Genomic DNA, 26,207 nt, shown 5'->3' on the forward strand with positions numbered 1-26,207 from the left:
GTCTTGTCTGTGACGTAGATGGTGGACAACAACTTTAGAAGCTGCACTTAATTTAATGCAAAATGACGAAAAGGTGTGTTGTTTTTGGCCGCAATCATTCAATGTACAGTGGGACATCTGCGCACAAATGGCCCAAAGATCCCACAATATCCAGAAAATGGACTAAATTTGTCAACTTTAAACGGGCACTTTGGAAAGGACCCTCCGCTCACTCCGTTATCTGTAGCTCATTTCACTGGCGCTTTTCCAACAATATGGGCATGTAAGGACACCAACGAAAGGTGTTCAAGAGCCTCTGTAACATGGAGGTAAACAGGGTAAGGACACTCACTTCGCCTGTTTTAGTTGGTGTTAGTTAACGTTAGCTTGACTCGCTAAACTTGGTGTCTCAGATTATACTCGGCTACGTAGCTGCATTACGGAGGTTTATAGTGTCAGATGAATTCGAGTTTGACTTCGATCACGTTTACAAGAATAACGGTACCTCTACATTTAAGTTTAGCTTATTGCTAGGCTATTGTCATGAATAATGTTGGTTATTTAGCTGTTGTCCACCAGTGACGTCACGGTTGCGTTCAAGAATTTCCATAACGTGCTTGGGTTTTTCCGTCAATTTAATAAAATTGTCAGTTTTAAAGCGAATTAAGCTGCTATTTTCACTTTAATTCATACTTATATATGTCAGTAACTAAAATAATGTGAAATATTCACGGAGGTCCATTAAGTGGTGCTTAGCCTTTAAGTAAAATACAAGCAAATGATGGAAACAATACATATTAATATTCCCATATTACATTTAGTTGTTTAATATTAGCTGTGCTTTTCTTGTGTAATGACCATTGTGACTCTAATTACTGTTATTTGGCCTGATTGGCCTCAGTGTTATAATATCGTGTCTAAACATCCCTCAACTCTCACAATGATGTATCTACTTCACAGAGGTCAAACTTAAAAAAAAAGTACTTACACCAAGACCTTTAAAACAAAAATTAAGGCTTTCCAAAGAACACCAAGATACAAAAATGTTTTACACAACTCCATTCAGTTTACAATTCACAAATACAACACAAAACCATCCATCAGCCCTTTTTCTCCTTGTGGCCTTCCACAGCTGGCAGGGGGGGAGATAACCTGATAATTGTGGTGGGAAAATCCCTTTGATTCGGCCTCATAATAAAAAAGAAAACAAGCACTCTGGTCTGAAATACAGCCGCCATCAATACATCTGTTGTAAACAAGTCTACTCACACCCCACAGTTGTGTGCTAGAGTTGCACAATAGCAGCCATTTAAAATGAGAGAACTCTCCATCGGATGATGTGTCTTGGGAGGAGCTTTCTGAGAAACTACAGCTGTTTCACAACTTTGGGCCAAAGAAACAGATGGGAATATATATCTTATTGGACAGCTGATACCACCAAATGGAAACATGCTTTTAGGTTTAACTGTGGTTTGAATGCTTAGTGCATATGTACAATGTAGTGGATGAAGCATATTCCACACGGCAGAATAGGGTTTGATTTCCAGCTCAGGAAGAAATACCATGCAATAACAACAAGGGACTCAGAACTCCATGTAACATGATTCAAACTGTTGGAAAAGAGCATCTGCCAAATGTAAACTGTATGTATGAACGTACATGACGGTAAATGTAGTACAAAATGACACTGTACCCAAAATACCAGTTAATGCTTATTTGCATAATGTCAAACACAAAGATACAGCAGCTCATTTATGACCTGCTTTTAACCCACTTTCATTTCCTCTTCTATCCATAACTAACATGATCATGGCCTAACCTCCTGCCAAACCTCATAAACATCAGGATTTCTATCAAAGCCCATGCAAGAATTTCACTGGAAACTTACCTTCAGTGTTTCCTTTCTGTCTCTACCTCCTAGTATTTGTTGGGGCTTTGTATTCATAATTTTTTGATTTGCACTTTGTGTACTGTTTGTGCTTGTATTTCTGTGCTTAATGTTTAGACTTGGTGTCTTTTGTTTTCTTAGGATCATCATAAAGGCGCTATATAATAAAAAAGTATGTATTATTATTATTATGACTTTGATTATTAGAGTCAAGGGGCGGGAGACAAGCAGATTTAGCTCAGGGCCAAACCTGAGCTAGGGTTCAAGTCCAGGTCCATTCAGAGGTAGGTGTCCTCAGTTGAGGGTGAGGAAACAGCATCGTCATCTTCATAATCATCATCATCTTCATCATCGATGTCTGGGAATCCAGAGCCCAGGGAGCTGGCAGAAGGGCTGCGGCTCATCCTCCACAGCTGCCAGGCGAAGCTCCGGCTCCAGCTGCACGGTTGACCCATGGGCCGCAGCACACGCACCAGCTCGGCTGCCTCCCGCCAGTAGGACGTTCACTTGCTGTGACCCCGAGAGCTCCGCTGCTTACTCATAGTGGTCAGCATCTGACTGATGTAGGACGTCAGCAGGTCATCCATCTTGTAGCCCTGTTTTGGACCAAAGGGGAAAAAGAGATTCTTCATTCTGACCTCCTTTTAGCTCGTAGAGAAAGGCAGTCACTACATTTATCGTTTTTCTCTGCCGCATAACGTCATTACAACATATGCCAATTGCTATTCATTAAACATGATCATTCTCCAACAGTTGATATGCTCCATCTAATACCTTCATTCTCCATACACCATTATTCTTCAATAAAGATTGACATTCACAAAATAAACAACCAACACACCACCATTCGTCCCCAGTCTCATTCTCCAACAAACACAACCATCGCTCTTTGGCAATTGCAGTTTGACTTCCAAAGGTTTGGGTTTGTTGGTGTTTGTTGGAGTATGTTGGATGTAGGTACTCTGAGCTTATTCTTTTTATTCTCTGGAATTCAAACAGCACTGGAGCTTTTCTCTCACCAGTGAGGTCTCACAAAGCAGCTTGCTCCCTCGCACCAGGTTCCCAATGGTGATGTGGAAGTACGTGTTCCCACTGCTCCAGTTGGAGATCTTTGTGAAGGGGTGAGTGGTTAAAATATCCTGGAACAACAAAAAGTACAAATTATTCATTCAATTGTATTCATAAGTAATTCAGCCTCATTTGATCCTGTCAGTTACACTCACAACACATGCCTAAAGGTATGCACAGCTGATAATCATCCACTTTTAGTTTCAACCCATGTGTTTACTTAGGTTCAGTTGGGCACACAGAGCTTGTGGAAGTGGAAGCATGAAATTAAGCCCCCCAGCACGGGGCACTGGAACAGAGGAAATGTGATATCCGGAGTGATTGATTCTTGAATTTCCCCTGGGGATCAATAAAGGAAGGTATGTATGTATGTATGTGTGTGTGTGTGTATGTGTATGTATGTATGTATGTATGTATCTATCTATCTATCTATCTATCTATCTATCTATCTATCTATCTATCTATCTGTGATTGAGCTCCATCCAATATTTCTGGGATATAGTGAAGTGGTGTTTGTGATCCATAATGGGTATGTTTTCCATTATATAGAATAATTATGTAACTAGGTGGCACGGTGGTGCAGCAGGTAGTGTCGCAGTCACGCAGCTCCAGGGACCTGGAGGTTGTGGGTTCAATTCCCTCTCCGGGTGACTGTCTGTGAGGAGTGTGGTGTGTTCTCCCTGTGTCTGCGTGGGTTTCCTCTGGGTAACTATCTGTGAGGAGTGTGGTGTGTTCTCCCTGTGTCCACGTGGGTTTCCTCCGGGTGACTGTCTGTGAGGAGTGTGGTGTGTTCTCCCTGTGTCTGCGTGGGTTTCCGCCGGCTGCTTCGGTTTCCTCCCACAGTCCAAAAACACACGTTGGTAGGTGGATTGGCGACGCAAAAGTGTCTGTCCGTGTGTGTGTGTGTGAGTGAATGTGTGAGTGTGTGTGTGTTGCCCTGTGAAGGACTGGCGCCCCCTCCAGGGTGTATTCCCGCCTTGCACCCAATGATTCCAGGTAGACTCTGGACCCACCACGACCCTGAACTGGATAAGTGTTACAGACAATGAATGAATGAATGATGTAACTGTCCCTCTGTCTCAGACAGAGGATACACACCTTGGTCTTGGGATCTATGAGGCTGACTCCGTGTTTGTTGATGGCGATCAGCAGGATCTCAGGGTAGTTGGGCTCAGTGGTTTGCTGCAGGAGGAAATGAGAGGAGATAGGGTGACTGTGCTCTCTCTGTGTCAGCTGTCACTCTGTTTCACAACAGGAACCCTGCCCTGCCACTGCCAGCCTCAATAATCACAGCCAGACAAACCAATCAATGTTCTGGCACAAGGCCTTTCTTCTTATGGTGCTTTAATTCAGAGAATTGTCTCTTATGGCAGGCATAATATTTAAAGTAAAATTCCACTAATTTTTAACAAATAATCTGCAATATTATAGAGAAATGTATTATCATGAAATAAATCTAAACTCTTTGTATTGTTCCATTAATCATGAAAATTACATCAAAAAATAAAACACAAAGTAATGGACATGTGCTCTTGGTCTATGTCTGTCACTGTTACCTTCACTTCAAAGAAAGCTGAGCCAAATGTGGGCCATTTGAAAATGATCTTCAGGAACATCAGCTTAGCCTCTTCCCTCGATTTCCCAGCATGTTTGTTGAAGTACGCCACAATCGACTGCATTTCAATAACCAATATCAATCAACATATATCTGACACAATACAGAAGGATGAGACACAGGTCTGTTCACACTGCAGGGCAAACCAGGTTTGATTTTTTTTTAAATCTGATTTTTAGACAGTGTCCAGATGCTAGTTAAAAGTGACCAAATCTGACTGATGTGATCAGACTATATTTAGAGGGGTTGTCACCGTAAATGTGTCCTGCTCAAATCGGGTATATGGAAGAATCAGATTTGCGCTGCCTGTCTGAACAAGGCCTAAGAACTCTATTTCCATCTAGAGATCAGTTAGAAGTGGGGTTTAAGAAAACAGACCAAAAGATTTGTCAATCTGGACAGTGTTTACCCAAAATAATGAGCCTTGCAGTGAAAACTCACTCGTTTCCAGTCATCTGGGGAGAGTTGTCGGATCAGATCCTGAGGAATCAGTTCCTTCAGCATTTTCGGGATGCTGGGAAAGTAAGATTTGTCATCTTCATATTTGACTCGGTAGATCAGAGCTGCCAGCTGAAAGACTTCATCTCTGGAGCATTTGTGATAGCCACGGAGATACTTAGGAAGCTCCTGGATGAAGACAACACACACACACAACACAGATTATATAAACATTACGACTAGCAGAATCTCAAAGGAACGTTATTATTCACATATTTGTAGACAAATGCTCATACAAAGGTTTTACTGAAATGCAGGGTATTCACTGGCAGTATGTCCCTCTTTGCAGCAGTAACAGCTTCTACTCTTCGGAGATAATTAGATCTGGATCACAAACACCACTCTAACTCGTCCCAAAGGTACTGAATGGAGTTCTATCATTCCAGAGGACACACTTCCACTGCTCCACAGCCCGGTGATGATGGAGCGTTATATGCCTCTAACCCACAGTCAGCACTGAGCACAGCTATCCTTCTGTTTGCACTGAAGTGAATTGTAAATTACCACACGTCATGGCTGGGATTATTCTAATGATTCTAACCTGGTAGTAATGGAAGATAGAATCAGCAAAAGAGTCCTTTCCAGGGACTGTGTTTGTCCACAGCTTCTTCATGAAGAATACCTGGTAGGTCAGAGAAGGCACTATACCTGGGGAACAGCAAGCAAAATATGTAATTTGATTATTATTATATTACTGTAAATGTACAGTATTTAAACTGAGTGTCTATTAGATGCTTCAGATGCTTTGAATTCCCCTACCATCTTTAGCAGGCCTGGCTTTCTTGATCCAGTCAGTGAGATGTCTCACAAAGTCAAAGAAGAAATCTCCTTCTGGAACACTAATAACCTTTGAACATATAAAAAAACCCAAACATTTTACAAAAACAGTCATTATTCTTTTAAAAGGGCAAAATGCTTTTATTGCTGCCATGGTTAAGATTTGAAATATTCTGCAAATGTAACTGGATTTTAATTTAAATGTCTGAGTTATAAGTAGAACAGGTTAATGGAAATAAACTGTATGACACTCATGCCCCTTGTATTTCCTTTGTCAAGTAACTTTTAAACTTGATTGCGACAGTAGCACCTTGTCAGAAATTTTCACAAACAGACTGAAACCCTCTGGAGATTTGAGGAGCAGCCGACCAGAAATATTCAGACAGAAATCCTTAGCCTTCGTACTGGATTCAACCTCGAATGCCTAATAGAATAAAAGTGTGGAAGAGAGAGAGAGAGAGAGAGAGAGAGAGAGAGAGAGAGAGAGAGAGAGAATGATAATGATACTTAGGAATCCAAAACAAGAAATGGAACTGCAAGCGTTTCATCTGTTATGTACTGTTAGGTTATTGTGCTACTCATGGCTAGCATATTAGTTTGTGGATAAAGTGTTAGTAAACTGATACTGCGTTAGCCATGGGCTAATATTTTAGCTAACTAGTAGTTAACTAAACAGTGCTCCCTAGTGCTCTTTTCCACCATGTACCATTTCTTTGTTTAATATATATCTATGATTTTGACAACTTTGCTTGTAATATTGTAATAACAGTTATTGTTTTAGCCATTATTTAAATGCATATATGAAGTGTAAATATCTAATAATCTAATGAATATTGAAGGACAGCCTTTCTATTGAGCATCTCAATATGGTGAAGTCATGTCTTGAATAATTAATCATAATCTAATAATTATCAATAATAGTAATTGCAACAATATTTATTCTATTATTATTATTAGTATAAGTATTAGAATTAATGCTTAACACATCCTATACTAATCTTCCATTAATGTCACATTAATCCTCTTAATTAATTATATCTACTTAAAATAATTATTCATTCATTCATTATCTGTAACCCTTATCCAGTTCAGGGTTGCGGTGGGTTCAGAGCCTACCTGGAATCATTGGGTGCAAGGCGGGAATACACCCTGGAGGGGGCGCCAGTCCTTCACAGGGCAACACACACACACACACACATTCACTCACACACTCACACCTACGGACACTTTTGAGTCGCCAATCCACCTACCAATGTGTTTGGACTGTGGCAGGAAACCGGAGCACCCGGAGGAAACCCACGCGGACACAGGGAGACACCACCACACTCCTCACAGACAGTCACCCGGAGGAAACCCACGCAGACACAGGGAGAACACACCACACTCCTCACAGACAGTCACCCGGAGGAAACCCACGCAGACACAGGGAGAACACACCACACTCCTCACAAACAGTCACCCGGAGGAAACCCACGCAGACACAGGGAGAACACACCACACTCCTCACAGACAGTCACCCGGAGGAAACCCACACAGACACAGGGAGAACACACCACACTCCTCACAAACAGTCACCCGGAGGAAACCCACGCAGACACAGGGAGAACACACCACACTCCTCACAAACAGTCACCCGGAGGAAACCCACGCAGACACAGGGAGAACACACCACACTCCTCACAGACAGTCACCCAGGGACTCGAACCCACAACCTCCAGGTCCCTGGAGCTGTATGACTACGACACTAACCTGCTGCACCACCGTGCATATAATTATAATAAATAATTATATCTATTTAAAATAATTATATCTCCTCAGAATACCAAAATACTATCATTCGTTAATAGATAATTGAGCCACTGTCAAATCATTTTGCAATATAACCCAACACCGTAAACTGTGAAATATGGACATGAAAATAAAACAACATATCATAATGCCGCAAAATATTATGAATTTAATTATAACATGTAATGTAAATTATTGTAAAATGTGGAGAACAGTGTATGAGCGACTGTGTGTGCTTCAGTACCTCGTCAGTATCGTCTGGGAAGTACACTTTGTGAAATATCTGAGTTGTTTTGTGCTGAATTGCCTCCACTTCCACCAGGTGAGGTGGATACTTCCTGGCCCCATTCCTGTAAAACAACAATATATTTGTAAGGTACTGTTCAAACAGAAAGAACTCCATTTATCTATCATCTGTATTATATATTTATCTGTTATCTGTCACGCCTTCGTCCTGTCATGTCTGTTGTCCCCGCTATGTTTTGTTTATGTTCGAGTCTCCGCCTTTGTTCCGCCTCCTCGTCTGTCATTTGTTACCCTGCCCCCTTGTTATCTGTATCAGGTGCGTCTCGTCAGTGTCTTGTATTTAAGTCCCCTTCCTGCACTTCCTGTTTGTTGGTCATTGTTCCGTGTACCATGTCAAGTCTTGCGTGTTCTTTAGTCTCTCCGTTATTGGTTTCCACGTTGTCGCTGTATTTCCTCTGTTTCGTTCTTTCGTCTGTCTGTCCCGCTAGTCCTGTTTAACTCCCCGTGTCCCGTTTATCCCGCTTGGATCCCCGTTTCTTGTCTTTTCGTTTATAGTCCCTTTGTTTTGTTATTATTTGTTATTAAAGTGTATCTGTGCTTTAGCGAATGCGTCCGCCCTCAGTCTGTCCGCTCCGTGATCCTGACATTATCATACGTTCAATACTGTCTATTCAGTGTCATGTGAAGTTCTTCTATGCATTTATTGCCCTGTATCTTTATTGTCTAGTGTAATTATTTTATATCCTGCACTCTTATTCAGTTCCTGAGTAATGTGCTGCTACTTCAGCAGTGGGGAGGGTGAGGGAGGAGGCGAGGGAGATAAATAGTGGATCATTTTTGAGAAAGAAGATTAAAGCAGGGCAGAAAAAATGGAAATACAGACTTTTGAGCAGGAAAGAGACATTTTTAACAAGCATTTCCAGCATTTCCTGTATTGTAGGGAAAGTATGTAACTGCTTCCACAATAATCTAAACTGTTGACTTTTTATAAACTGATCACATATTCACCCCTTCGGCAACTGCTGTTTATGGATATTTTATGTTTGTTCAGTTTTGTTTGGATGCTGACAATAAGATAACTAATTCCCAGAGTTATCTACTCTGTATCTGTGTGTGATTGTGTGAGTGTGTGTTACCGTAAAGCTTTCTGTAGTCTCTGCATGCAGTCCAGGGCAAGAGGATGGTGTTTTTTTGACTGCAGGAATCTCTGGACATGAGGCAGGAGGACATTACTGGGAGGAAAGAGTCCAGTACACAACCACAGCAACTCCCAGCCTTTCTCCTCACTGTACCTACACATACAGGTTAATTCCTTTATATTTCATTCACCATCATTTGCAATTTTCTGAATTATTTGAATAACTAGGAGGATACAAATGGAGGAGACCCATGCAGACACAGGGAGAACACACCAAACTCCTCACTGACAGTTACCTGGTGGAAACCCACACAGACACAGGGAGAACACACCACACTCCTTACAGTCACCTGGAGGAAACCCACACAGACACAGGGAGAACACACCACACTCCTCACAGACAGTCACCCGAAGGAAACCCACGCAGACACAGGGAGAACACACCACCCTCCTCACAGACAGTTACCTGGAGGAAACCCACACAGACACAGGGAGAAATCACCACACTCCTCACTGACAGTTACCTGGAGGAAACCCACACAGACACAGGGAGAAATCACCACACTCCTCACTGACAGTCACCCGGAGGAAACCCACGCAGACACAGGGAGAACACACCACACTCCTCACTGACAGTCACCCGAAGGATACTCATGCAGACACAGGGAGTACACACCACAATCCTCACAGACAGTCACCCGGAGGAAACCCACGCAGACACAGGGAGAACACACCACACTCCTCACTGACAGTCACCCGGAGGAAACCCACACAGACACAGGGAGAACGCACCAAACTCCTCACTGACAGTAACCCGGAGGAAACCCACGCAGACACAGGGAGAACACACCACACTCCTCACAGACAGTCACCCAAAGTAGGGTTTGAACCCACAAGTATTTGATTTCAGAATAAAGCCAAATCTGGTCCAAAAACAGTCTCTTCTCCCAGGGAGACTTTTCCTATGACAACAGCAAGTTAAAGAATATCTGAAAAGACAGATGGACTCAGTGAGACTTACTTCACATGATTGTCTGTTAACTGCTTGAGGATCTGACAGAAAATCTCGTCCTTCAGTGGCTCAGCTTTCAGCGCTCCCTCAAAGATCTGATCTGTCAGTTCATTTACAGAGCGCGTTCGTTTGGATGGATAATCGCCCATGTACTTCATTATAGGTGCAGAGAGATGCGTTAAGAAGAAATTTCAGTTCAAAATACACAGATTGTTTAAAAAAATACTAAATTATGTTGCTAAAAACTGGTTAATTTATCACTTAGCTATCATACAGTCTTAAATCCTTTTGGTCGCACAGAATAACTGATGTTTAACAAAACCATAGAAAGCCCAAATTTGATTATAAATAAAAGTATGAACATTACTTGTAATAAAAAGCTGCTATTTGATGGTCATTCATGGAATAGCAACACAATTTCATCACTTAGGAGTTTATACCAAACAGAATACATTCTTTGGCTATTCTTAAATTATAAAAAAAGCTACAGATTATGGTAATATGATCTGAATCTGTAACAAATCAAAGCTAACAATTCTGTTTCAAAGTAAAATATCAGATTTCTATCAGCATGAGTTTACGGATCACTTTAAGGTTCATTTCTGGTAGAGGAAAAAATCTAAATGATAGTTTGTGTTCATTAATAAAGCTAAATAAGGTTAAAATGGGTCATTAAAAAGTCTGTACTCTAAAAGCTGAACTGAAACTGAAAACAGTTCTAAGTGCTGAAAGGATATCGATGAAAGCCATGCAGGCCTCCTGAGAGAGCTCCTCATGAGCCAGGACCTTCTTCAGCAGAGGCTGTTTAATGGGTTCCCGGGTGCAGCACCACAGTTTATCCTTCCCTCTGTTCTTCGTGATCATCACTCGGCTCAGGGTGTGTTTGGGGGGTGGTCTGGAGAAAGTCCGAAAGAGAAGGTGAGAAATGCGATGTTGTGTCTAGACAATTGTGTAATCTCACGCCTTATTATATTACGTAAAAAGTGTTATGGATGCATTTGGATGGATTCTCTCATGTTGGAAGCACTGGTCACTATTAGAAACTCCTACTGTGTACCTCTACTTACTGACCATTTTCTGATCTCTGCTACATAGGTGTACAATTACAGACTAAAGTCTATTTGTTGCTGCAAATTTTATAATGTTTTACCCCATCCTCAGCATAGCATTCATTCATTAATTCGTTCATTATCTGTAACACTTATCCAGTTCAGGGGCGCGGTGGGTCCAGAGCCTACCTGGAATCATTGGGCACAAGGCAGGAACACATCCTGGAGGGGGCGCCAGTCCTTCACAGGGCAACACACACACACATTCACACTACGGAGTCACCAATCCACCTACCAACGTGTGTTTTTGGAGTGTGGGAGGAAACCCACGCGGACACAGGGAGAACACAGCACACTCCTCAAAGACAGTCACTCGGAGGAAACCCACGCAGACACAGAGAGAACACACCACACTCCTCACAGACAGTCACCCGGAGGAAACCCACGCAGACACAGGGAGAACACACCACATTCCTCACAGACAGTAACCCGGAGCGGGAATCGAACCCACAACCTCCAGGTCCCTGGAGTGACTGCGACACTACGTGCTGCGCCACCGTGCCGCCCTCAGCATAGCAGTAATATTGAAATATTAATATTTTCACAAGAGAAGCTGACACTGATAAAGAACTAGAATATGAATAACTCACCATCAGTTAAGCTATGGTCCCTAACTGTATAAGTGCTACAAAAGACAAGTTTCTTATAAAGTGGCCTGTACCACAATGTATAAGATTTAAGAAATATGAGCTAAAGTATGTTAGGATGAATGAGATTCTTATAAAAAGATAAGAACTGAAAGTAAATATATGTTTTGAGAAAGGTTATTGGTACATATTCTGCTCTTAATACAGTGTTGATGCAACAGAAGCAAAAAAAAATTGTTACAATATTAGCAAAAAAACAAAAAATCCATAAATTTGATGTGATATTTCTATAATATTCATTTAATTATTATATGTTCATAAAGGGATGAGTATGCTCTTTATTGTTTCTGTTTTTCTTTGTACCTAAAGTAGTCGTATGAGAACTCCTCCAGCGTGTAAGGCTTCACTCTCTCCACACTCTCCAGAACAGGGACATGAGACACTCGGATGGACTCCTGACGCTGGTCTGGTGTCATAGTAACCAGAGCCTGAGTCATACACACGGAGAAAGAGCCAGAAAGAAGCAGAGAAAGGAGTAATCAAGATTCAGACATTTTGTGTGTGAAAGAAAGAGAGAGAACATCAAGGTATAGAAAGAAAAACATCAAAAGCAAGGACAGGAAACGATGAGTCATGGGTACTATATATCAATATCTCAAGGACAAGGATTACTGTCCCACTTTTTGAAGTTAACAGTCCATATCTGCTCATTTAAAAGCCTCCCAGCATTGAGCTGTGGAGCAGTTGAGCTGTGTTCTTTGGGCTGCTGGAAGTCCACTGAATAGTTTTGGGATGAGTTGGAATGATGACTCCAGGAGTAAATCAGAAGGAATCATCTTTATCCTTCATTTTAATATAAATGTTGGATGAGCAGATGTCTACAGTGTAAAGTTTATACCCATATACATACACAGATAAAACACTGACCACAATATCAGGCTGAGGTCTGGTGACCGTGGGCAGGACATAAACACAGTCAGCTGGGAAATCTCCTCTCCGTTTTGTCCGGTCGTTAATGCCGTGTGCCCAGCCTGAGGTCATGACCTGTTCGCCTGTGTCTTGGTCCAAGAGGATGAGGTCACCTTTAGCAAAGCTTAGAAACGTCGAGTCATCACCCACTGGTCAGCAACAAGAGAGAAATGACTGTGAGTAGAGTTACAATAATAAATCTCATTTATGATCAGCAGTCTGCACCTCTAGCTTACTGAGATAAGAACATAATTAGTTCTGTTTAATTGGGGTCAATTGAAGGTAGTACACTATGTACACATCCTAATACTAAGTGTGGGCTTTGGAAGGTGTAAATCTCCCAGCACTGGGATACACAAATATGAAGCTGTATTTTTGGAGCGAAATAATCTATAATCCCTATACCTCTGGGACGAGTGGAAATGGCTAATCATTTAACAACAGTATGTGAGTGAGTATGTGAGTGAATGTGAGAGTGTGTGTTGCCCCCTCCAGGGTGTGTGTTCCCGCCTTGCGCCCAGGCTCCAGACCCACTGCAACCCTGAATTGGATAAGCGCTAACAGACACTGAATGAATGCATGAATGAATGCTTATTCATTACCTGGACTTGGATTGTCCTGCAGAGCAACCACAAATTTTGACCTCTTCCTGAGACCCTCGAGGAAAGTGACGACCAGATCTCGTATATCCTCTGCGTTGTTGGAGGTGAAGGTGTACTCATCACCTTTAATAGTGGCCAAAGTGAAACTCTGTCCCTGGAGTTTCCCTCCCCTGCTCAAAAACAAGCAAGCTTTATTAAGAACATGATTTCTGCTGTTCTTAGTTTTGATCTTTTAAAAACATGACCTTTCATTCATTCATTATCTGTAACCCTTATCCAGTTCAGGGTTGCAGTGGGTCCAGAGCCTACCTGGAATCATTGGGCGCAAGGCAGGAATACACCCTGGAGGGGGCGCCAGTCCTTCACAGTGTAACACACACACTTATACATTCACTCACGCATTCACACCTACGGACACTTTTGAGTCGCCAATCCACCTACCAACGTGTGTTTTTGGACTGTGGGAGGAAACCGGAGCACCCGGAGGAAACCCACGCAGACACAGGGAGAACACACCACACTCCTCACAGACAGTCACCCGGAGGAAACCCAAGCAGACACAGGGAGAACACACCACACTCCTCAGAGACAGTCGCCCGGAGGAAACCCACAAAGATACAGGGAGAACACACCACACTCCTCACAGACAGTCACCCGGAGGAAACCCACGCAGACACAGGGAGAACACACCACACTCCTCACAGACAGTAACCTGGAGGAAACCCACGCAGACACAGGGAGAACACACCACACTCCTCACAGACAGTCACCTGGAGGAAACCCACGCAGACACAGGGAGAACACACCACACTCCTCACAGACAGCCACCCGGAGGAAACCCACACAGACACAGGGAGAACACACCACACTCCTCACAGACAGTCGCCCGGAGGAAACCCACAAAGACACAGAGAGAACACACCACACTCCTCACAGACAGTCACCCGGAGGAAACCCACGCAGACACAGGGAGAACACACCACACTCCTCACAGACAGTAACCTGGAGGAAACCCACGCAGACACAGGGAGAACACACCACACTCCTCACAGACAGTCACCTGGAGGAAACCCACGCAGACACAGGGAGAACACACCACACTCCTCACAGACAGCCACCCGGAGGAAACCCACACAGACACAGGGAGAACACACCACACTCCTCACAGACAGCCACCCGGAGGAAACCCACACAGACACAGGGAGAACACACCACACTCCTCACAGACAGTAACCTGGAGGAAACCCACGCAGACACAGGGAGAACACACCACACTCCTCACAGACAGTCACCCGGAGGAAACCCACGCAGACACAGGGAGAACACACCACACTCCTCACAGACAGCCACCCGGAGCAGGAATCGAACCCACAACCTCCAGGTCCCTGGAGCTGTGTGACTGCGACACTACCTGTATTTTAGCAAAATGTTCTAAAATATAAAATCTATAATAAAATATTTAGATTGAAGCTGCATTTTTTAATGTGTACCTCAGCAACTATCACAGAGCATCCAATAATAAAAGCAGCTTAAAACTTCTTCAAACAGTGAGAGAAAACACAATAACACAGAGAAATATCCACTTTCAAAGGCTCATCCATTTTCCTAATCATTATAATAATATTGTAGAGTTTGTTATGTTTTCATACCTGCTGCTGGAGACAGCATTGATCTCTGGGAAAGAAAGTTCTAGAAGAACTTGCTCTTGTTCATCCACAAAGTAAACTCCTGTCCAGTTCACTGCTACAATCACATCATTCTTAGGCAGGCTGGGGCCTGTGGGACACAGGTAAAAAATAAAAAAGTGTACATGCAAAATCAATCATCTATCTACTCCTTTTCCTTGTAGCTCCACATTGCTGGTGTATAGGAATCTGAGTGATACACGAGCTGATAGTCATCCTGTCCACCCATAGAAAGTGAGGCTAAATGTGTTCTTTTGAACTCCAGTCACAGATAACTGAGCCAAAGGAATGCCAAACGCTTTGGCTGTTACACTACAATAGCCACCATATCTAACAGCAAAAAAACAGCACAATAGAATCACTATCAGGAACGCAAAGAAAAAACCATGTAAGTCAGTTTCATAAGATCTTTTCTTATATAATGGACCTAAAGATATTTAATTCCATGTCATTTTTTCAATGTATTTCATTGGTTCTATTAGATATTTTCACACTGATTTGGAGGACAGATGCTGTGTTCAAGTGCCATAGTAAACTAAAAACCTACAAAAATGGAGATTCATGTTTTGAATTGGACATTGACGATATTCATTAAGCTCATACAGCAGAGTACATTTTCATACATTCACCTAGTAGTGTACCTGAGAATTTAAAGGCTTCATAGAATCTTGAGAACAACAAAGGCCACTTGTACCGAGCAAAATCCACCACTTCTTCTTTGACCTTCTGAGGGTCCACTCGCTTCTGAGTGTAAATGCCCTGTAAATGAGAGGGGCTCAGACAAGTGTACGTTCATTTATGGTGCTAAAAACAATAATCTCAACACAGGGGCCAAGACCCTGTATCAAAAGCCAGAGATGCAACTGTTCACCATGTTTACAGAAACGTAGTCGAGGGTTTTCTAAGTATGAATTTTTAAAGACTTGTGTTAAGACTTGAATCTCTAAAGTAAAAGACATTATTAAAAGTTGGAAAGTGAAGGGGAGGGAAAGGCAGTGATTTTATAAAGTCTTTGAGTCATGAATACTATAATTTTTAATCTGTTGATATGTACCTTTTTGTGGGCAGCCATGATGAAGTGGGCCCATTTCTCTACACTCTTGGTGGAGCTGATTTCTCGATCTGGGATATACGAGGGAATGAGACTCAGGAGACGCTCCACCAGGATCTCAGATCCATAGTCCACATAATACTGCTGAGACGCTAGCTCGGAGAGATCATCCTGCACAGAGAGAGACAGGTCACTACTGTTAGCTAACTGTTATAGCATTAGCATTAGCATAGACCTGGATTTATTTTCTCATTTTTAATGGTTTCCACATCTGTTTCTCTAGCTGCCCAACGTCTTCACAAGTTCTTGAGTCTATGTCACAGGCCAAGTGAGGCAGAACACCAAATAATAACACCAAAATAACATAATTATTCTGTGGTAAAATTTCAAACATCAGCCAATTTGTGTATTAATTTATTTCCTAAAGAATTGTAACTAAATCTGGTCTTTTTTATTTTATTGTTGGCATGGATTCCCACTAGATTTAAGACTTCTAAAGGACTGATCTCACTGACTCTAAGACTCTACTGAACCTCACCCGGTCACAGCGGTACTCTCCAAATTTAACCCCTCGTATGATCTGCTGGTAGATAAGGTTAGTGGCTACACTGTCCTCAATGGGGTCATGCCAGGGTGTGAAGATCTCCTTTCTAAAGAACAGCCTCCAGGGGGCGTTACGCTCCTGAGCACCCTGCTCTTTGGCATACTGCTCACACTGAGACACAGCATCCATCACATGGTCACTGCCACTGCCCAGAGATGACACCTGGATGCAAAAGAGTCAGAAAAAATGGGTTAAGAGTGATCTGACCAATCAATAACAAACTTACAGTGAAAAGAAATATAATATTAAATAAAAAACAACAGCATAAAACTAGCCCCAGTGGTGTGTGTGTGTGTACGTTGGAAATGAGAGAGAGAGACAGAGATCAAAAGAGAGAGAAACAGAGAGAGACACAGAGAGCGACAGAGATGCTGACTTATATACGTTCACATAAACTGGTTCATTCACTCAAAAAAAAAAAAAGAATACAGGGTGCCCAATGAAGTATAAGTATGTAAAATAAAGGGTAACTGTTGGTACACACAAAATATAAGGGTAGGATATGATCCCTTTAATACACTACCACCTTCAGGATACACGTAGGAACTGCAGTAACCAAGAAATAAAATATTACTGTTTGTAAGAGTGATTTAGAGAAGTATTGAAGTATTTGTTCCTTGTCAATCTGGGAGACAATATAAAATTAGATTTGACTTTAAAGAGAATACAAGGTCAAACACTAGTATTCATTCATTCATTCATTCATTATCTGTAACCCTTATCCAGTTCTGGGTCACGGTGGGTCCAGAGCCTACCTGGATTCATTGGGCACAAGGCGGGAATACACCCTGGAGGGGGCGCCAGTCCTTCACAGAGCAACACACACTCATACATTCACTCACACACTCACACCTACGGACACTTTTTGAGTCGCCAATCCACCTACCAACGTGTGTTTTTGGACTGTGGGAGGAAACCGGAGCACCCGGAGGAAACCCACGCGGACACAGAGAGAACACACCACACTCCTCACAGCACTAGTATTCAGGTCTTTAAAAATATCCCATAAGTTCAGGTAGATGTTAATACATAAATACGTACTATATGTACTTCACAAAGCTTAAGATTAAAAGGGAAAAAAGAAAAACCTTGTCGAACAGGGCGATGTACAGAGAGAAGCCGAACCGATCTTTGAGAGAGATTTTGTCAGACAGAGCGTTACACAGCTCCTTGGCTGTGGTGGCAGAGTCAGTCAGTAGAGTCTTCGTTGTGCCATCCATGAATGTCACAGGCAGCATGATGGGCTTCTTAGACTTAGTCGCCTGGTGGAAAAGAAAAAAAAATCAGACCAATATTTTACATTACTTTACAAAGTGTAAAAGGATGCACGTAAACTTCTTACCAAATACAGTGCAAGACCTACATCAGCAACTTATCAGAAACCCCTTTCATGTGTCAACTTTTATGATGTACACTAAGAGACTGTAGCTCATCAGTCTCTCGGTGTACAATTTATAGTAGCCACCAGTTTCTGATTAAATAACTGTTCTGAGAATGATTCATCACCCAATTTATACAACAACAGACATTTGTACAAAAATGTACAGAAATGTACAAAATGTACAAAGAGCTGAAGTAGAAGTGGCCAATGAATGTAGTGTGTTCTAACAATGTGATTAGTGAAGGGAGAGGTTTCTAATAAACAGTCTAGCGAGTGAAAGTACAAAGTAGGCCTTTCTAATTTAGCAGATATTAGTTGAATATGTCTGAGGAGAAGAAGCAGATGGTGACTGACCTGGAGCTCGAGCCAGGAGGGAGGTTGGGTTCTAGTTCCATTCACAAATGTCCTCCTGAGCCTCTCCTCACAGTACGGTGCATATCCTGGAGGTCCTTCACTGATGAAGTTTCTCAGATACTGCAAAGAGAGAGAGAAGCAGAGGAATTAGAAGCGATGCAGTCACAACATTAATATAATTCAGTGTCGTGACCTCTGGAGTGACTGTTCATGTAAAAGACATGGGCAAATGTAATGTTAGGCATCTTGCCCAAGGATTCTTATTGGTGTAGAACGGTGTGCTCACCCGGGTGGGGAATCAAACACTAGTCTACACCACTACATCACTAAACCAATAAATGTGCAAACAGGTACATGTTCATAATGTTGTATAACGATTTCTCACCTTCACAAACTTCTCAGACGGGGCAAAGCAGCCCACACACAGAGACATGAGGATCCAGCCACGAGCGTGGCTGCTTTTGGATGGGTTCTGGGTCAGCTGCTTACAAATCTGACAGTAAATCTCATCTCTGTGAATCAGAGCAACAAAAAGCATCATTTAAGGCTGAGCTTACAGCCAAAAAAAATGGACCAGTGGAGACACATTGATTATATACTGAATGTGTTCATTTACATTGAGGTAATAACTATATGTTTTAACTGTACTCTATTGGATTGAACAAAAACATGGGGTATATTTGAATCAGATCATTTTTTATAGTAATTGTAACAGGGTGTTCAGTCTTTATGGTAAAACTTTGCTGCTCTAAAAGTGCAGATAAGGGTTGTAATAAATTGGCATGCGAGAGACTAGCATAAAGTGGTCAGTCAAGTCTCTCAGGTCTCTAGTGTTGTGGCTTCTTGGCTCTGACCTGAGAGCTGGACGGAGAATGCCGTTGCCGATGATGAAGTGAAGTTTCTCCAGGTTGGACGTGGGCCGGTCCTCCAGCATGCTGTTCCCATGCACTGTGTATTCACCATCATTCAGACGCTTCGTTACCTGCCACAGACATTAAATTGTTCATAAAACAAAAGTTAAATTCTGCCTTGTGCTATGACTGGACAACGTTTTGGTTGTAATTTCAGTTACGACCCCCATATTGTCTTCAAAAGCAGCAGCACTCTCACGCACAAGCTGATACATGTTCAAAATCCCAGGGAAAAGCCAAGAAACCTTGCATGAGGATCATTGTGAGACTGCTTTACCATGGCAACCACGCTGCCACTCACCTCCTCTGTTATCTTTGACTTCTTCTTAAGGGTGAGGGACACTAGCTTGTGACGCACACTGTTCTTCTTATGACTGTCAATCTGAGCATTCTGTAAGAGGAAGGGATGGGGGGGGGGACACAAGGGAAACTTATAAATCATGAAGAAGCTGAACCATAGTAAGATTCAGTTTATAAATGTATACTCTTGATATGATACAATAAAACCACATTTTCTCCCTGCTTTTGGTCAGCTTCCTCTGAGACATGAGAAGAACATCAACGAAGACTAACTGCTCATATATGGGGTGGCACGGTGGCTTAATGGTTAGCACGTTCGCCTCTCAGCGCTGGGATCTTGGGTTCAAGTCCCATCTGGGTGGAGTTTCCATATTCTCCCTGTGTCTGCGTGGGTTTCCTCCGGGGGCTCCGGTTTCCTCCCACAGTCCCAAAACATGGAGGGTAGGTGAATTGGCTTCTCTAACTGTCCTGGTGTGTGAGTGAATGAGTGTGTATGTGAATGAATGTCTGCATGTGTGAGTGAATGTGTGTGCGCCCAGATATGGATTGGCGCTTAGTCCTGGGTGAAATCCTAGTGCCCGATGCAGTCCTCCAGGTGGACGGTAGTTCCTGGTCGAGAGTACGCTGTGCGCGTTTGGCTGCCGCTTCTCGCCAGTGTGTGTGTGGATTGAGCGTTCTGAGCAGTGTGGATTGTGAAGTGTCCTTGGGTGTCTAGAAAGGCGCTATAGATAGATATATGGAATGCTTAATGATGTATGCATGCAATAGCATTCAACAGGGCTTTAGTGAATAGGCTGGTTATGTGATCGTGAGTTAGATAGTTTCACTCTTAATTGTGCAAATAAAATGTGATTAATCGAAGTTCAAACGAATGAAGTCATGATTTATAAAACCTACATCATACACTCTTGGCTGGTGGGGTTACTCAAATCTATAACATTTATAGTCACTGCAAACTGACAAATACACTGATATTTAGTGTTCATCTACTACACAATGAGCCAAGGTGTATGAAGATTAATCATTTAAATCTGCAGGAAATTTTCACCTAAAACTCTATATTCAATGGCCACTTTGTTAGAAACACCACCCCTGAGAAAATATACAACAGAAAGTGGAGATGTAAAGTAGGTGTTTCTAATAAATTGTCCAGTTTGGGGTTTTCCCTCAAGTAAATAATAAGTGCATTCTATAATAATCACATCTAAACATCAAATCTACATTGTACACAAAGAGTAAAGGACTGTAGTCATCAGATACAGTTAATTTACAAGCAACATTGCACGTTCATCTACCTGCAAATGATTGTATTAGTGACAATCTCATCACTTGTTATTCTCAATTAACTGTGATCGCAGTACAACAGTGACTATATAACCATCATTCAGCTGTCATCCAATGAGACCACAGGAGCCCAAGCTCACCGTTTAACTGCTGAAGTGTAGTATAATTGATGTCATACACTCAAAACGATGCAGCCTCGTGAGGTACTTGAACCGTTTAGCTTTCAGCCTCAGTCCCGCAATTGCAACTCACCAGTGCCAAAACCTCATGGCAAGGAGCTCGCATCTCTTTTGTGTTTTGATTCACTATTTTTGTACCCCTCCACCCCCCTTACCTCTCCCTCTCCCTGTAAGGCCTGCAGCTCTCTCTTGTAGGTTTTTTTGCCCAGAGTCTCGTAAATCTTGGTCATTACAGGGATCTTCTCACTGCCATCGCTGATGGCCGTGTGGTACTTTGGTTCTGGAAGGTCACCCATGAAACGCAGGACTGTGATCCACACCGCCATTGCAGCCTGCAGGCCACAAACAAATATTTGTACCAAATGAAAGATCAATAATGGGCAAATAATGCTCAAAGTCTGTGTTCTAAACAAAAACGTTAAATTACAGCAACAACAAAGTTAAAGTTTATTTTTAATTTATTATTATTTAAATTATTAAGTTAAATTTTTATTTAAACACAAACTGTAGCTCAAACTGATGGAAGTCTGCCATGTTTTTAACTTTTTTTAAATCAAAGACGCATGTTTTTAGAGAACAAAACTTCAGTAGGTGGAAAATACACTGAAGAATTCCATTTATTTTCACTGCCTTCTGAACTAAGAGAAAAAGCACATTTGGAAATCATCTCAACCATAAAAAAGCATTAACGTAATGGAAAGTATTATATTTTAGTGTTGATTCAATGCCCAAATCTTCATTGGGGCTGATGTTATTCTTTATATTCTATGTTAAAATGATAAATTTTTATATTTAATAAATTCAAAGCATTACTTTTTTCAGTGTTTCCCCGTAAACCATTAAACTATGTGTAGAAATGAAGGAAAAGGTTCATGTACCAGCTGATCTCCCTCATCCTCATGAAAGAGCAGTGGCTGTTTGAGTGGACGTCTCATGTACGTGTGTGTGCTGGTGCCCTGGAAGTATGTGGCAGAGAACTTGGCAAATTTATACTCGGACAGATCCTCCTCTTCTTCCTCAGGGAGTGGAAGTGCTACATCCAGATCGTCTTCCTCCAGCTCCCTCTTAGTCCGCTCCAGGTCCTAATACACAAAACACATACATGACACACATACAAAAACATAGCATTTCCTAAATATATATCAGGTTGTTCCAAATGTTCCTGCCTTGCTACATTTTGCAGAAAACTATCTGAAAGTGTGCTCTCTGTAGAGGATGTGTTTTCATTTTGAAACTCAACAAAAGATACTTTTAGAACAAGGCTATCCAGACTGTAGTTCACCATTTCTCTGACCTCAAAGCCAGCTGGGGCCTGGCCTTCCTGGCCTGGGAAGGAGCTGGTAGTGCCCAGGAAGCCAAACATTTTGTCCACCATGTCCGAGTCATTGACGGGCTCTTGGCGAGCTCTCTCCATCTGCTCCAGCATCTCCTTCTTCTTGCGAGCCTCCTCCTTCTCCTTCCTCTCCCTCTCAGCGTCCTCACGAGCCAGCTGGGCCAGACGCTCCTGGTGCTTACGCTCCGCCTCTGCCTTGGCTCGTTTGGCGCTCATCTGGTTCCTCAGCTTCTCCTCCTCAGCCAGACGCATCTTCTCTGCCTCCAGACGCCTGCGGTACTGCACAAAAGGTTCAGGGGTAAGGTCTTTAATATTGCCAGAGGATAGATATTCATCTACAGATGTGAGATTTACTCAAATACAACTTCTTTACTCAGTTTTTGCAACACAAAGTTTCAACACCCCTGGTGCATAGTGAATCTGATGTATACTTATTTTCATTTCTAAAACCTGTGTGAAACGTAGCCTGATTCTGATTATGTAACTAGATCAGAGAGGCCCATTTTTCACACCCTGTAAATTAAACTACTTTTCCCAGCACTGTTCCATTCATTGTATTTGTTTGTATGTGTTTTATTGTGTGCTTCTGGGTTGTACCTCTCCTTTGAGTCTGTGGTAGAGGCGGCGGGCGATCATGCCACGGGTGTAGGCCTGGATGGTGATGACAGCCCAAAGTCTGTGTCTAAATGCTCGGCGCACCAGCCAGCCCCTACAGCGGGACTGGAACACCGTTACCCTGCTCCTTGCCACATGATACGACTCATACAGTTTCCTTGAGCGGTACAGTGCCTGCAGCCTTGAGAAACCTGCTCGCATCTATTTAAAAACAGAGGAATACACGCATGCATACACACACACACACACACACACACAAATCAGATATCTACCTTTCTATCTATTCAGCTCCTCATTCAGCCAGTAATTTACACTTCGATCTCTCTATTCATCCATAAGCAATCACTCTGGGCTGGGTTTCCAGACTAGTTTATGTTTATATCTAGATTACAAATCCTTACCAACAGAATTTACCACTGCACCATGACCAGGACTAGACTTAATTAATGGTATTATAATGTATAGACTCACCGCGTCATAGTTCTTCCTGCAGTAGTAACCTCTCCAGTTTTTCTGGATTGTAAGAGCTGCTCTCTTCATTTTAAGGAAGTTGGACCTGTTAAGTACACAGCATTGTGTAGAAGCTGATACTGCAGCAAAGTTAGAGAGAACTACCTCCTACTATCTTTGATTTCAGAAGAACTCTGGCATGTGAAAATATCTTTTCGTACAGTGCAGAGGAAATCTAGAAGGGGCAAGTGAAATGTTGGTGTGGCTATTTTCTGTCTGCAGGTTAAATACCTGTCCTTGAAACCTCTGACCACTTTCTGGATAAGAATGACCTTGTCAGTGATGGCCTTGTCTCGTTCAATCTCCAGCAGCATGTCGTGATGATCCTGTCAAACACATCAAAATAGTGGACGTTCAGCTGGACTGTACACATCAAAAACAAAAAGGATTTCTCATGAAGAACTGCAGTCAATTATAAACAACCATCTAACACTTTTATGACCTCCCCTAATTGATGTGTTTAACATCTCCCATTCTCCTGCTCAGATGTGCTCACTTCCTGTTAGGAAGAGCTGTCAGTGGCGCCTCTTCACTCTCTCTGAGGGGGGTTTTCCTGTTGCTGAGAGCTGTGAGGTTTGATAAAGCTCTGTGGAGTGGAAAACTCTCGGCCAGCGGACAAACTGACCGCTGACCTCTGGCTTGGCTTTGTTTCCGGGAGGAGAAAAGAAAAAAAAGAAAAGAAAAGAAAAAAAACACCCTCAATCTAGTCTCACATGAGCTTCACAGACTACTACAAGAGTGAACTGACCTTCCACACTTGTGTTCAACTCCTCAATAATAAAAAATAATGAATAATACCTCCTAAATTTCATAAGATAATACTCTGTTGCTAACCTTATGATAATGATAATGATTAATAAGATGCACTGGAAAAGTCATTTTTAGTCTTAAAAAAGGCAGCAGAATGCAGTTAACTGGTTATTAATAATTGACATTATTAGGCATTATTAAGCATTTTCCCATAAATATTCTCACAATGTAACTGTGAAATTTTATAAGCTAATAAATGCAGAATGCATCTTTCTAAGCATTATTCTGCCTTATTTGCCTGTAACATAGGAACAAGAAGAACCCACTGAAAGAGTTAATACTAAAATGAAGCCAAAAGAAGACAAAGAGAAAGAACAGACAATAACAAAACTAAAACACTCTCACTATCTTCACAACAAAGCTGATAACACTAGTGCTAGCATGCTAGCATGCTAGTTTTTACATACACCTTAATTACGGTACTTAAAACCTGCATTAAAACAAACAAAAATAGACAAAAACTAATCTATGAAGAGGAGACAAGTGTATGAAGCCTCTATTTATTTTAGGACAATAATTTATTCGAGCAGTTTATAGGAAAAGTGGAAGAATCCCGGAAGTTTAAGCAAGGAATATTGTTGCCATCTTCTGATCTGCTGTGAGCTACTGATATCTGTTTTAATTATCTCATGAAACCTGTAGAATACTGTTTTTCATTTTCTTCATGTCTGTTTTTATATGTCAGCTTTTTTAGAGAAGAGAAAATGCAACGGACAATTGATAACTCTTCACAGGGAACCCTCAATTTGTGCCAAATTAAAGTTTGGGACCTGGCTGTGGTCACCATTTCACTTCCATAACAAGTTCCAGGAAATGTGTTGTAATGCTGGACTACCTTCAGGAAAATCTTGGTCTTTCCCATTTGCCAGTCATCATCTCTACCAAGCACGGCCTCGGCGATCCGCTGGCAGGTCCCTCTCAGGTCCTCCTATTGCAGAGAAAACAAAACAGAATGAAGACTGGGCACCTTATAAATAGCTTTTTCTATCAATTTCTACCAAGTGTGATTTCTGTAACTGTTTCTGTCTCCAATAGCTCAGTTTGCTTTCATTAAAACCTACTATAGGGTATTACTGGGATTTATAAATATGGAAAAAGTACAGTGTGTAGCTAAAATCTATAATAAGCCTAAATGTATATTGTCAAACTCAGGTTTTCACTGGATTTTTACAGTAATCACAAACATCGTGTCAATATTTTAAAGTCAAGTGAAGTAAATCATGCCTCCTTTGGAGCACTTTGTTCAACATGTGTGAGTATGTGAGTGAGTGAGAGCGTTTTAGGAGCCAGTTCCACGAGGTACTTCACATTTAAGTAGTTTATTTGAACCCTATCCCTGATATACATCGTCCCTCTATTTTGGAGATTAATAAGAAGCTGTGCAATGCCCTGTCTCCCAAAATTCAATTCTGTCATTTGAAAAACAATACAAAAATAAAGAGTATGTAGCCTGACATTAATCCAAAAACAGAGCAAATCTTCCACAAAACGTATATTAGAAATAAGCCTTCATTCACCTGTTTGTAGGCCGGCTTCACTCCAGGCATGAGGACGCGATACCGATCCACAAATTCCACAAACGTGTAACGGATGGGGTATCCGGCTCGACGGATCCGGATGGTTTCCATCATTCCAGAGTAACGGAGCTGCCTTACACACAGCTCCCGGTCAAACAGCTAAAGGGAGAGGACAATATAAGATGTATAAATTAAATTAATAACTGTGAGGATTTAATGGCATTCAGCAACACCACTGCAGTGGGGTCTGTTCTGACCGGCTGCTCTGTATTTTGCCTTGTCATGTGACATAAAACACATTGAATTCAGGCAAACTAGTGCAACTAGTGCTGTGTTTTTAACAGAAAAAATGTATTATAGTATTATTTTTCCATCTGGTGCAAAATTACAGATTAGA

General features: G+C 41.9%; 1 protein-coding gene across 1 annotated transcript in view; it reads right to left on the reverse strand.

Moving 5' to 3' along the window:
• Window positions 1–2,363: 2,363 nt before the first annotated feature.
• myo7aa (myosin VIIAa) overlaps window positions 2,364–26,207 on the reverse strand; it is a 48,525-nt gene continuing 24,681 nt past the window's right edge. The window contains exons 17-48 of the mRNA XM_066685114.1: window positions 25,811–25,969; window positions 25,129–25,221; window positions 23,715–23,809; window positions 23,445–23,529; window positions 22,956–23,174; window positions 22,320–22,637; window positions 21,904–22,107; window positions 21,164–21,357; window positions 19,564–19,636; window positions 19,206–19,333; window positions 18,737–18,863; window positions 18,352–18,471; window positions 17,705–17,878; window positions 16,551–16,778; window positions 16,016–16,183; window positions 15,603–15,720; window positions 14,926–15,052; window positions 13,277–13,446; window positions 12,633–12,823; window positions 12,069–12,193; window positions 10,747–10,904; window positions 10,019–10,172; window positions 8,996–9,151; window positions 7,858–7,963; window positions 6,136–6,249; window positions 5,808–5,895; window positions 5,590–5,696; window positions 4,992–5,177; window positions 4,492–4,608; window positions 4,034–4,117; window positions 2,887–3,006; window positions 2,364–2,463 (exon numbers count right to left, since the gene is read on the reverse strand). Of these exons, the coding sequence (XP_066541211.1) occupies window positions 2,371–2,463; window positions 2,887–3,006; window positions 4,034–4,117; window positions 4,492–4,608; window positions 4,992–5,177; window positions 5,590–5,696; window positions 5,808–5,895; window positions 6,136–6,249; window positions 7,858–7,963; window positions 8,996–9,151; window positions 10,019–10,172; window positions 10,747–10,904; window positions 12,069–12,193; window positions 12,633–12,823; window positions 13,277–13,446; window positions 14,926–15,052; window positions 15,603–15,720; window positions 16,016–16,183; window positions 16,551–16,778; window positions 17,705–17,878; window positions 18,352–18,471; window positions 18,737–18,863; window positions 19,206–19,333; window positions 19,564–19,636; window positions 21,164–21,357; window positions 21,904–22,107; window positions 22,320–22,637; window positions 22,956–23,174; window positions 23,445–23,529; window positions 23,715–23,809; window positions 25,129–25,221; window positions 25,811–25,969 (4,599 nt within the window). The 3' untranslated portion in view covers window positions 2,364–2,370. The remainder of the gene's footprint in view (window positions 2,464–2,886; window positions 3,007–4,033; window positions 4,118–4,491; window positions 4,609–4,991; window positions 5,178–5,589; window positions 5,697–5,807; window positions 5,896–6,135; window positions 6,250–7,857; window positions 7,964–8,995; window positions 9,152–10,018; window positions 10,173–10,746; window positions 10,905–12,068; window positions 12,194–12,632; window positions 12,824–13,276; window positions 13,447–14,925; window positions 15,053–15,602; window positions 15,721–16,015; window positions 16,184–16,550; window positions 16,779–17,704; window positions 17,879–18,351; window positions 18,472–18,736; window positions 18,864–19,205; window positions 19,334–19,563; window positions 19,637–21,163; window positions 21,358–21,903; window positions 22,108–22,319; window positions 22,638–22,955; window positions 23,175–23,444; window positions 23,530–23,714; window positions 23,810–25,128; window positions 25,222–25,810; window positions 25,970–26,207) is intronic.

This window comes from Hoplias malabaricus, chromosome 11 (assembly GCF_029633855.1).
Source record: "Hoplias malabaricus isolate fHopMal1 chromosome 11, fHopMal1.hap1, whole genome shotgun sequence".
Lineage (NCBI taxonomy): Eukaryota > Metazoa > Chordata > Actinopteri > Characiformes > Erythrinidae > Hoplias > Hoplias malabaricus.